At 45.8% G+C, this 12,743-nt stretch overlaps 1 protein-coding gene across 1 annotated transcript in view; it reads right to left on the bottom strand.

Annotated features, from left to right (window-relative positions):
• The window catches only part of PDE6A (phosphodiesterase 6A), a 74,841-nt gene that overhangs the window by 1,511 nt on the left and 60,587 nt on the right, over positions 1 to 12,743 (bottom strand). Inside the window, exons 18-21 of the mRNA XM_061151712.1 lie at positions 3,765 to 3,828; positions 3,425 to 3,499; positions 2,655 to 2,738; positions 199 to 346 (exon numbers count right to left, since the gene is read on the bottom strand). Of these exons, the coding sequence (XP_061007695.1) occupies positions 199 to 346; positions 2,655 to 2,738; positions 3,425 to 3,499; positions 3,765 to 3,828 (371 nt within the window). The remainder of the gene's footprint in view (positions 1 to 198; positions 347 to 2,654; positions 2,739 to 3,424; positions 3,500 to 3,764; positions 3,829 to 12,743) is intronic.

The following is a 12,743-nucleotide window of genomic DNA, read 5'->3' on the forward strand; positions in this document are numbered from 1 at the left end:
CAATCTTGGGAACCAGGCTGGGCCACTGCTAACGGTGTGATTTGACCACGACACTTCACCTCTGCGAGCCTCTGTGCTTTCATATGTAGAATGGGGGCAATTGGGTTCTGGAGTGGCCTGAATGGGCCCACGTGTGTAAGGTCACGAGCGCCCAGTGTGTGTGGGGTTGGGACCCCCCATCCTCCCCCTTCCACAAACCTTGGTTGGCTGCCTGCTGTTTCTGCTTCTCCTCCTCCAGCCCCTTCATCTTGGTCTCATACTCATCAGCAAGCGCTTTCCACTCCTTGCGGTTGTTGGTAATCCCATCCAGCATGGGAGTGATCTCCTCGTGGAAACGGGAGAATTCCTGCAAGAGACAGAGGCTCTGGCACAGGTGCGGAGCCCCGGGATCGGGCTCCAGGCAGGGCAGTCTGTCATGTCCTCACTGAGTGAGCTTCCCCAGGCGGGTGACAGCTTCCGTCACCCAGTGGTGCTTGAGACGACACTGCAGGGCCCTCAGTCACAAGGTCCCATACCTCGCTTGCGTAATACCCTCCTCCTGGCTTTCAGGATGGAGCACAAACTCCTTCACAAGGCTCCCAGACCCAGTGGGCTTCCTCGTCACCAACTGGAACCCTCCGGACATTCCAGATCTCTGTCTGGGCCTCACACCAGCTCGTCGCTTTGCTGGAACTAACTTCCCCCTCTTTTCCCTTGAGGGCTCTACTCAGACATCACTTCCCCAGGGAAGCCTCTTCTGACCCCCAAGGTAAGTTGAGTCCTCTACTAGCAGCTCCCCAAAACTTTCATTCCCACATCGCATTTCACTGTAGCGACTCCCTCTGCCAGTCTGCCTCCAGAGCTGTGCATTGGGGAGGCAGGCACATCTCTGCTCGTTCACTGGGGTGACCTTGGCCCAGGACAGGGTTTGGGGCACAAAGACACTCAGTCAGTATTTGCTGAAGGAGATCGGGATGCGAAGAGGATTCTGAAGGTCTCTTAGCCCTAGAATAAAAATAATGCCTTTGAGCACAGCACATGACAGGTTACGATGCACTGTGTCTCCTTTGGTCCTCAGAAAACTCCTGCCAGGTGGGACAATGAGACTCCTCACTCCTAGATTTTTAGGGGAAGAAATGGAGATGCAGATAGGCAGAGATTTGCATAAGGTCAGAATGGCACATCCAGGGTCCACTGCAGAGTTCAGCCAGAGCTAGCTGTGCTCAAATCAATTCTGCCACCAGCCGTGTGACCCTGGGCAGGCCCCCTTGAAATTGGGACGGTACCTCATGGAGTTGCTGTGATAATGTACGTAAAGCTCTTAGACCAGTCCCCATTGTTTTGTATATTACTGATGATCACAGAGAGCATCAGCTACCCTGCCCTGTTGCTTGGAGGATCCTGGTTAGTCTGTGTTATATCAGGGATGCACTCGTGCGCCCCCTGCAGGCAGAAGGGCTGCAGCTCAAGTGAAAGTGAAAGTCGCTTAGTCTTGTCTGACTCTTTGTGACCCCCATGGCCTATGCAGTCTATGGAATTCTCCAGGCCAGAATACTTTAGTGGGTAGCCTTTCCCTTCTCCAGGGGATCTTCCCAACCCAGAGATCAGACCCAGGTCTCCAGCATTGCAGGTGGATTCTTTACGCTGAGCCACAAAGGAAGTCCAAGAACACTGGAGTGGTAGCCTATCCCTTCTCCAGTGGATCTTTCTGACCCAGGAATCGAACTGGGGTCTCCTGTATCGCAGGTGGATTCTTTACCAATGAGTTTATCAGGAAAGCCCTCACGTAGCAGAAAGAACCCTCAAATACAGGGTCAGGCTCCCTGCTCTGGTGCTGTGTCCTGGCCCTGTCATTTCTGCTCTCTGACATCTGTCTCCTCGTGCAACATAGCCAAAATAAAAATAACCAATGGGAGGTGGATGGTGGCACAGATAATATGGATAGGGGCATGGCGGGTTTCTCAAGAGGGAGACTTTAACATTGAGCCAGAACTCAAAGAGAAAATTCAGAGTATCTTTTGATAATTGAGTAATTGTGACCTGTCATATTCCCGCCAGCTGGGGAAGTTAACTGGACACGTACCTGCTATGCTCCCCATTTCTCTGCCTGAAAACATGGTATGTCATTTGACCCACAATTATTTACTGAGCAACTCTGGGCTTCCCTGATAGCTCAGTTGGTAAAGAATCCACCTGCAATGCAGGAGACCCCAGTTCGATTTCTGGGGTCAGGAAGATTCACTGGAGAAGGGATAGACTACCCACTCCAGTATTCTTGGGTTTCCCTTGTGGCTCATCTGGTAGAGAATCTGTCTGCAATGTGGGAGACCTAGATCCCTGGGTTGGTAAGATCCCCTGGAGAAGTGAAAGGCTACCCACTCGAGTATTCTGGCCTGGAGAATTCCATGGACTGTATAGTCCATGGGGTTCAAAGGGTCTGACACGACTGAGAAACTTTCACTTAGGATGTATGAAGTTCCAGGCTCTGGCCTGGGTGAAAAGTTGCAGAAGCTCTTTCAGGGCTGTCCTGACAACCAAATGCCACTGGAGGTGAGATGCACTTTGTAAAGTAGCACTCATAGGTCACTTGCCAGGGTTTTTTATTCCTGATATCATTTGGGAATCCCAGGCTCATCAGAGACATTTTGTTGGGCCTGAGAAAGTGAAGGACCTACCTTGTAGACAAAGGTGCAAACAAAGTCGATGAAGCCGACCTGAAGCTTAGGCAGTTCATCCGCCTTGTTTCTGTCCATCATGGGCTGTCAGGGAGAGAGAGAGAGTTAACTGCACTGGGCCTCTCCTGGGCTGACACAGCAGGGGGCCCATCCTACCTACGAAGTGAAACATTCTTCCAAAACAAAAACCCTTTCACTGGTCTCCCTGAGTCTGGTGGGGAGCCAGTGGACCATTCCAGCCAAGTTTCCTTTCAACACTGATAGATTCACAGCTGGACAGGTCTTCTCCTTGCCTGGTCTGTGCTGTTAGCACAGAGCTATGGGAGGTAGACTTCTAGACTGTCAGGACTGAAAGGGAAATCTAAGTTTTGGCCACTTGTTAATCTCTACTGAGCTGACTGAGCCAAGGATACACCTTTGAACAGGGTCTCCAAACTTTAGGAGGGAGCATGTTGCTGGGCCCACCCCCAGAGTTTCTGTCTAGGTAGGTCCAGGGTGTGCACGGGGTAGGGGGGGGGGGGTTGGTGAGGGGGTGGAGTGGTCTGTGGATTTGCATCTCTAATGTGTACCCAGGTAACAAGGTTGATGGTAGTCTCCAGGGAACACACTTTGAGAACCACTGCATTAGGGGAAGGTCATCTCTGTGGTAAGGTCACACATCTGTGTGTCAAGGATGAAGGGACACATCTCTCCATTATGGCCAGGTCACTGCTGTCCACCAAAACAAGATCACATGCCCAGTATCAGGCTGAGGTCCCCTCTCTACTCACAATGGGATTCTGTTGCAGCACCGTGCGCTCCAGGTCACCTTGTTCCCAGAATTCAGCAGCAACCAGCAGAGCCACCTGCAGCAGGCAGACACCCTCCATGGAGTCAGGTCCCAGCCCCAGTCCTCCTACCCCTGCTCCCATCCCACTTGGGTTTCCATCTCAGCAAATACACCCCACTCCTGCCCTACCATCCCACTTTATGTCATCACAAGGGATTGCCACATCTTGCCAGAGGATGATGGAGCAGTCGGCTGCCTCAGCAGCTAGAGAATCCAAGCTGCATTAGCTGCTGTCACCAGGACTGGGATTCTCCTCCTCTCAGGACTGGAGGAGTGCGTACCTTGCTCTGCACCTCCCAAGGCTTGGTGATGGCTGAGAGATCACAGGCGGTCATCATCATGGCCCTGAACACAAGGACACCATCCATCAGTCCGGAGGCAGGGAGTGCTGTATATCTGGATAATTCCATCTCTCTCTCCTTTTTCTGCCCCTACTAGTAGGTGGCCTCATCCCATTGTGAGCAGAGGTGTCAATGCCCAACTGCATCTGAAGGTCAGGTTTTGAAGTCAAACAGATTTAAATCCTGCCTTTGTCAGTTATTAGGAGTTTGGCATTAAGCAATTAAACTAAGTTCTCTGTGCTGCAGTTTCCTTGTCTGTAATAATACTGGTACTTTCTTCATGGAGTGGGTGCAAGATTCAATGAGATAATGTATGTAAAATCTTAGCATGGTGCCTAGATATATTATGTGCACAATGTGTGTGTGTTAGTCAGTCGTGTCTGTTTGTGACCCCATGGACTGTAGCCTGCCAGGCTCCTCTGTCCATGGAATTTTCCAGGCAAGAATACTGGAGTGGGTTGACATTCCCTTCTCCAGGGGATCTTCCCAATCCAGGGATCAAACTGGGGTCTCCTGCATTGCAGGCAGATTCTTTACTGTCTGAGCCACCAGAGAAGCCCACGTGCACAATAAACTGGCAATTATCAGGAACTTATATTGGGTTTCTATACATTATGTGCCCCACACTGTTCTAGGCATTTTATAAATATCAATTTCATTTAAATCTCATCACATCCTCAGAGTTCCTTCTGACTAGAATGGAACAGTATTTCTCAACCTTTTTTCTCTTCATCCTCCCTGATCTATTGTCAAAGAACCTTTTTATACATCTTTCCTATAACCAACTCACCATGAAATTTTAATAACACAGACATACTGTACCTCTGGAGGGCCACAGATCACAGTATTATCTAAGATCTTTTTGCTTCTCTCCTGAGAACTACTTTTTGCCCCATCAGGTAATGCATGATGAAAGGAGGACGACCCTGGTCATTGTGAGGAAGCCATATGTTAAGAAGTAGAGGAACAGACTGAGGAAAGAAAGAAAGGATTAAAAGGTAAACTCTTAAAGGACTTTCACAGTAAAAGGAAGGTAAGACAGGTATTGTTACATAGGTAGGTATGACATAAGACAGAAAGGGAAGGGACATGTGAAAAGAATTGAAGCAAGAGGAGGGAATTTAATAAGGTGTTTCACAGATGGGGCACAGTGACATGAAGTCTGGGATGGGAATCCAGGGTCATGTGCTGTGGGTGCTAATCCCATGCTGGGGAGTGCAGGTGTATCCAATAAGCAGGGAGTGTATTGACATTTCAGGGTCAGATCATGACCTCATCAGAGCTGCTTGGTAGCACCTGTAGGATAGAGCAGAGAGAGGGAGGGAGGAAGGAAGGGAGGAGAGATGCTGCAGCAGTTTAAGAAGGACTGCAGGAGGGCCTGAACTTCCTGGCTGGGAGAGCATGGGATCAACCCCATGTGGTAGAGTCAACCCCACTTGGTGAGAGGACGGGCAGGGACTGTGGGGGATGGTTGGAGAAGCTTGGGGCTCTGAACCTAACTAGCACTTGGATGATTTTACAGTTAACCAGCTATATCTGGCATAGGTTACATAAGCTGGTCTGGGAGGCCTTAAGAGTTATGAAATATTAACAAGTTTAACTATCCTTAAGTAAACCCTCAAAAACTCAAAAAATTCTTTAAGTAAATTAGCTTTCAGGAATGCCTACATCTTCTTAAAAACACATTTAGTGGTAGTGTTAGTTGTGCAATTGTGTCTGACTCTTTGCGACCCCATGGACTGTAGGCAACCAGATTCCTCTGTTCATGGGATTCTCCAGGCAAGGATACTGGAGTGGGTTGCCATTCCCTTCTCTAGGGGACCTTCCTGACCCAGTGATTGAACCTGGGTCTCCTGCATTACAGGCAGATTCTTTACCATATGAGCTACAAAGAAGTCCCATAGAAAAACATTTATTCCTTGTAATAACATCAAAACACATGCCTGATGCTTAATGTTAAGTGTTGTCAACATGCTACATTTACTGTCAAACACATTAAGCAAATGAACACTTGGTTGCACATCCAGGAGTCACTGATTCCTTGTTACCTGTCAGTGTCCACATTGTGAGTGGACTCGGGAGAGTTCTGGATGTTTACTTTCCCTGGCTGAAGAAAGCGTGTGACAATTACTCCCAGCAATTAGGGAAACACCTAAGTGTTTTATAGATAGATATTTGGTATGTGCATGGGATGGGCGCTGGGGGTGGGGGACACTTGGACACCAGAAAGGCAACCCCAAGCTTCGTGTCCTAAAGACAAGGCATTACATTCACTTCAGCACCGTGGCCTTAGGTGTTCCTTGACCAAGATGCTATGCTAGGCATTAGGAACCCAGAGAGGACTGCGGGGAGTCATGTAAGGAGCAGAGGGGAAACACATTCTAGGCAGAGAGAACATCTAGTGCAAAGGCCTTGGTGGAAGGAAGCCTGGAAGCAAGGAGGGGTTCAGGGAGTAGATGGAAGAGGGGTTGAGAGGGGACCCAAGATGAGCAGGGCGGACCCAGAGCCCAGGCGAGGGACATTTCCACACTAAGAGCAACAGGAAGGGTCACTGAAGAGTAGGGGAGGGGTCACATTTGCATTTTGCAGAGAACAACACAGTGGCTTCAGTAATGAGGTCCCAGGAGCCCAGTTAGGAAGCCACTGAAGGGTCCAGACAAGAGATGGATGTGGCAATAAAATGAAGTAGCCAGACAGACAAGGCATTTAATAATAAACTCAACACGGCTTGGGGATAGATTAGACATGCAGAGTGAGGAAGACGGTAGTGTCAGGATGAAAGAGGACATCGTGGTTATTACGGAGAAGAGAGCAAAAGTCCTGAAGACTTGTGGAGAAATCTGAACCTTATCCTCAAGGTGGGTGAGAGTCATCAATCGGAGGGGGTGAAGTTGAATAGTATGAAATTCAGTGCAAGGCTTTGGAGTCAGACTGAACAATTAGATCCTTGCTCTTGTCCTTAGTTGTCATGTCCAGGACAAGTGACTTATGTCTTTGAGGCTCTCTCTGATCGTTGGTGAAATGAGATAGTCACATTATGTTGGGTCATACAAAATTCTGATTTTGTGGGTCAGAAACAGTCAATTGCAGCAACATGGATGACCTAGAGATTGTCATACTGAGGAAAGTAAGTCAGAGAAGGAGAAATATCATATGGCATTCCTTATATGTGTAATCTAAACAGAAATGATACAAATGAACTTAAAAAACAGAGACTAGTAGACTTAGCAAACATATGGTTGCCAGGGGGAAGGATGGGGAACAGGATAGTTAAGGAGTTTGGGATGGATATGTACATCCTGCTGTATTTAAAATGGATAACCAACAAGGACCTACTATTAATATATACCACATGGAACTCTGCTCAATGTTATGTGGCAGCCTGGATGGGAGTTTGAGGGAGAATGGATACATGTATATGTATGGCTGAGTCCCTTTGCAGTTCACCTGAAACTATTACACCATTTTTCATCAGCTATATATAAAAAAGTTTAAAAAAACAAAAAACAGTTGAAAGTCAGCAATTTCATGAGCTCAATGCAATATATCTGTCCTAGAGGTTACTGTGACCAACACATAAGATGATTTTATAAGTGCTACCATGGTCCTTATCTTCATCACTATCACCTGCATCATATTAATCACCAGGATGGGCTCCTGCCCACCAGGCCCAAAGCAAACATTATTTCTGCTCAGCTGGGATGCTCAGAAGTGCTTCTTCTTGACCCTTGGCTTGAAGCTTGACTGTGGAAGCATCCCAGGCACCCTTGTGAGGTATTCAGACTCTTCCTGGAATTACCCTTGGTCTGAAGTGGGTAGCCTGCAGGGGAAATTTGAAGGGAGCCAAGAAAAGCTGTGGGTGTATGGGAGGGGGATAGGGTGACCTGGTTGATGTTCCACGAATGCCCATGCAACACTAGGCAAGTCACTTTGTCTCTCTGAGCCTCATTTTTTTCATTTGTGAAACATGAGACCAGGAGGCACCATATTTTTCTGTAAAGGGCCAGATAGCAAATATTTTAGGTTTTGCAGAGCATGTGGACTCGATTGCATTACTCAGTTTCATCATCACAATGGGAAAGCAGCCACAGATAAGATCAGTTGGTGCACCAGAAAGGTGCTGCTGAGGCCTGGGCTTCGTGGACTGGGGCTTGAGGCGAGTTGGAGGTTGTTAACTCGCCCAGGACACCTTTGCTGAGTGCTCACTGCATGCCACGCCCCAGACAGATTGCTGAGGACTTAGGACTGAGGTACACATTCCATTGACAGAATGTGGTCTGTCTCAAAAGGCAAGAGTGGCCATGGGAGGAACACACTCCACAGACAGAGTGTGGGCAGATTCTAAATTCTTAACATTCATTTCTAGATGGTTGGATGAATGGGGAAGGGGAGGATGAGCTGCTGAGTTAAAAACAAAAAAAGAAAATGACAGGGTCACTTATCTCTAAGGCAGTGCCTAAGTAGGGTTCAGGATGGTTTTAGGAACTTGCGAAAATATTTAAATTTTAGTTTCTTTTAAAAAAAAAATAGTAATAGTGAATATATGAATAATGAGTTAAACCTGGATTATATTTGCATTTATATTAACAGTCATGAAATATGATTTTTATTTATTTAAATGGAGGAAGAAGCCATTAAGGCAAAAGTACCTATGACCCACCCACAAATGTCATAATGTGGCCCTTTATTAAAATCAATCTATGGGTACTAAAATTGGAATTCATATAATTTCTATTTATCACGAAATATTATTTGCCATTATCTTCATTACCTCCACCATAATTTCAGTTCAGTCAGTTCAGTTCGGTCACTCAGTCGTGTCCGACTCTTTGCGACCCCATGAATCACAGCATGCTAGGCCTCCCTGTCCATCACCAACTCCCGGAGTTTACTCAAACTCATGTCCATCAAGTCAGTGATGCCATCCAACCATCTCATCCTCTGTTGTCCCCTTCTCCTCCTGTCCCCAGTCCCTCCCAGCATCAGGGTCTTTTCCAATGAGTCAACTCTTCGCATGAGGTGGCCAAAGTACTGGAGTTACAGCTTCAGCATCAGTCCTTCCAATGAACACCCAGGACTAATTTCCTTTAGGATGGACTGGTTGGATCTCTTTGCAGTCCAAGGGACTCTCAAGAGTCTTCTCCAACACCACAGTGAAAAAGCATCAATTTTTCGGCACTCAGCTTTCTTCATAGTCCAACTCTCACATCCATACATGACCATTGGAAAAACCATAGCCTTGACTAGATGCCACCATAGTTTGGACCCAGGTAAATAGCAGTGAGGGAACACAACTCCACCCATGAACAGAAAATTGGATTAAAGATTTACTGAGCATGGCCATGCCCATCAGAACAAGACCCAGTTTCCCCCTTAGTCAGTCTCTACCATCAAGAAGCTTCCATAAGCCTCTTATCCTTCTCTATCAGAGGGCAGACAGCATGAAAACCACAATCACAGAAAACTAACCAATCTGATCACATGGACCACAGCCTTGTCTAACTCAATGAAACTATGAGCCATGACGTGTAGGGCCACCCAAGATGGATAGGTCATGGTGGAGGGTTCTGACAAAATGTGATCCACTGGAGATGGGAATGCAAACCACTGTAGTATTCTTGCCTTGAGAACCCCATGAACAGTATGAAAAGGCAAAAAGATAGGACACTGAAAGATGAACTCCCCAGGTCGTTAGGTGTGCAATATGCTACCAGAGATCATTGGAGAATTAACTCCAGAAAGAAAGAAGAGACGAGGCCAAAGCAAAAACAACACCCAGTTGTGGATGTGACTGATGATGGAAGTAAAGTCCAATGCTGTAAAGAGCAATATTGTATAGGAACCTTGGAATGTTAGGTCCATGAATCAAGGCAAATTGGAAGTGGTCAAACAGGAGATGGCAAGAGTGAACATCAACATTTTAGGAATGAGCGAACTAAAATGAACTGGAATGGGTAAATTTAACTCAGATGATCATTATATCTACTACTGTGGGCAAGAATTCCTTAGAAGAAATGGAGTAGCATCATAGTCAACAAAAGAGTCCGAAATGCAGTACTTGGATGCCATCTCAAAAATGACAGAATGATCTCTGTTCGTTTCCAAGGCAAATCATTCAATATCATGGTAACCCAAGTCTATGCCCTGACCAGTAATGCTGAAGAAGCTGAAGTTGAATGGTTCTATGAAGACCTACAAGACCTTCTAGAACTAACACCCAAAAAAGATGTCCTTTTCATTATAGGGGACTGGAATGCAAAAGTAGGAAGTCAAGAAACACTTGGAGTAACAGGCAAATTTGGCCTTGGAGTACAGAATGAAGCAGGGCAAAGGCTAACTGAGTTTTGCCAAGAGAACACACTGGTCATAGCAAACACCTCCTTCCAACAACACAAGAGAAGACTCTACATATGGACATCACCAGATGGTCAATACCGAAATCAGATTAATTAATTCTTTGCAGCCAAAGATGGAGAAGCTCTATACAGTCAGCAAAAACAAGACCAGGAGCAGACTGTGGCTCAGATCTTGAACTCCTTATTGCCAAATTCAGACTTAAATTGAAGAAAGTAGGGAAAACCATTAGACCATTCAGGTACGACCTAAATCAAATCCCTTAGGATTATACAGTGAAAGTGAGAAATAGATTCAAGGGATTAGATCTGATAGAGTGCCTGATGAACTATGGATGGAAGTTCATGACATTGTACAGGAGACAGGGATCAAGACCATCCCCAAGAAAAAGAAATGCAAACAGGCAAAATGGCTGTCTGAGGAGGCCTTACAAATAGTTGTGAAAAGAAGAGAAGCATAAAGCAAAGGAGAAAAGGAAAGATATTCCCATTTGAATGCAGAGTTCCAAAGAATAGCAAGGAGAGATAAGAAAGCCTTCCTCAGTGATCAGTGCAAAGAAATAGAGGAAAACAATAGAATGGGAAAGACTAGAGATCTCTTCAAGAAAATTAGAGATACCAAGGGAACATTTCATGCAAAATGGGCTCAATAAAGGACAAAAATGGTAGGGACCTAACAGAAGCAGAAGATATTAAGAAAGAGGTGGCAAGAATACACAGAAAAACTGTACAAAAAAGATCTTCATGACCCAGATAATCACGATGGTATGATCACTCACCTAGAGCCAGACATCCTGGAATGTGAAGTCAAGTGGGCCTTAGGAAGCATCACTACGAACAAAGCTAGTGGAGGTGATGGAATTCCAGTTATTTCAAATCCTAAAAGATGATGCTGTGAAAGTGCTGCACTCAATATGCCAGCAAATTTGGAAAACTCAGCAGTGGCCACAGGACTGGAAAAGGTCAGTTTTCATTCCAATCCCAAAGAAAGGCAATGCCAAAGAATGCTCAAACTACTGCACAATTGCACTCATCTCACACAGTAGTAAAGTAATGCTTAAAATTCTCCAAGCCAGAAAAAAAAAAATTCTCCAAGCCAGGCTTCAATAGTATGTGAACTGTGAACTTCCAGATGTTCAAGCTGGTTTTAGAAAAGGCAGAGGAACCAGAGATCAAATTGCCAACATCCGATAGATCATCAAAAAAGCAAGAGAATTCCAGAAAAACATCTATTTCTGCTTTATTGACTATGCCAAAGCCTTTGACTGTGTGGATCACCACAAATTGTGGAAAGTTCTTCAAGAGATGAGAATACCAGACCTGCCTGATGCTGACCTGCCTCTTAAGAAATCTGTATGCAGGTCAGGAAGAAATAGTTAGAACTGGACTTGGAACTACAGACTGGTTCCAAATGCGGAAAGGAGTACATCAAGGCTGTATATTTTCACCCTGCTCATTTAAAGAGTACATCATGAGAAATTCTGGGCTGCATGAAGCACAAGCTGGAATCAAGATTGCCAGGAGAAATATCAATAACCTCAGATATGTAGATGATACCACCCTTATAGCAGAAAGTGAAGAACTTAAGAGTCTCTTGATGAAAGTGAAAGAGGAGAGTGAAAAAGTTGGCTTAAAGCTCAACATTCAGAAAACTAAGATCATGGCATCTGGTCCCATCACTTCATGGCAAATAGATGGGGAGACAGTGACAGAGTTTATTTTTTGGGGCTGCAAAATCAGTGCCGATGGTGACTGCAGCCATGAAATTAAAAGACGCTTACTCCTTGGAAGAAAAGTTATGACCAACCTAGACAGCATATTAAAAAGCAGAGACATTACTTTGCCAGCAAAAGTCTGTCTAGTTAAGGCTATTGTTTTTCCATTGGTCACGTATGGATGTGAGTGTTGGACTATAAAGAAAACTGAGCGCCGAAGAATTGATACTTTTGAACTGTGGTGTTGGAGAAGACTCTTGAGAGTCCTTTGGACTTCAAGGAGATCCAGCCAGTCCATCCTAAAGGAAATTAGTCTTGAATATTCATTGGAAGGACTGATGCTGAAGCTGAAACTCCAATACTTTGGCCACCTCATGCGAAGAACTGACTCATTGGAAAAGACCCCGATGCTGGGAAAGATTGAAGGTGGGAGGAGAAGGGGACGACAGAGGATGGATGGATGGCATTACCAACTCAATGGATATGAGTTTGAGTAAACTCCAGGAGTTGGTGATGGAGAGGAAGGCCTAGCATGCTGCAGTCCATGGGGTCACAAAGAGTTGGACACGACTGAGAGACTGAACTGAACTGATTATTCTTTTGATTTTTTTCCCCCAGCCATTAAAAAGGTAATTGCCATTCTTAGCTCATGGCCGGTGGCAGGCCTCACGCTCTAGCCATGGAGAATCTCTAAGCCATCCAGGGCATGGTCTGTCATATTACCAGGTGTGAAACCTGCAATTAGGTGGAGACCGAAAGGATTTAATGACAAGTGGAAGTCACGCCCTGATTCTGAAGGTACTGTAACATCCTGGTCCTACAGTAAGCACACTGAATTAGGGTGACCCAAG

The sequence above is a fragment of the Dama dama genome, chromosome 9 (genome assembly GCF_033118175.1).
Source record: "Dama dama isolate Ldn47 chromosome 9, ASM3311817v1, whole genome shotgun sequence".
NCBI classification, from domain to species: domain Eukaryota; kingdom Metazoa; phylum Chordata; class Mammalia; order Artiodactyla; family Cervidae; genus Dama; species Dama dama.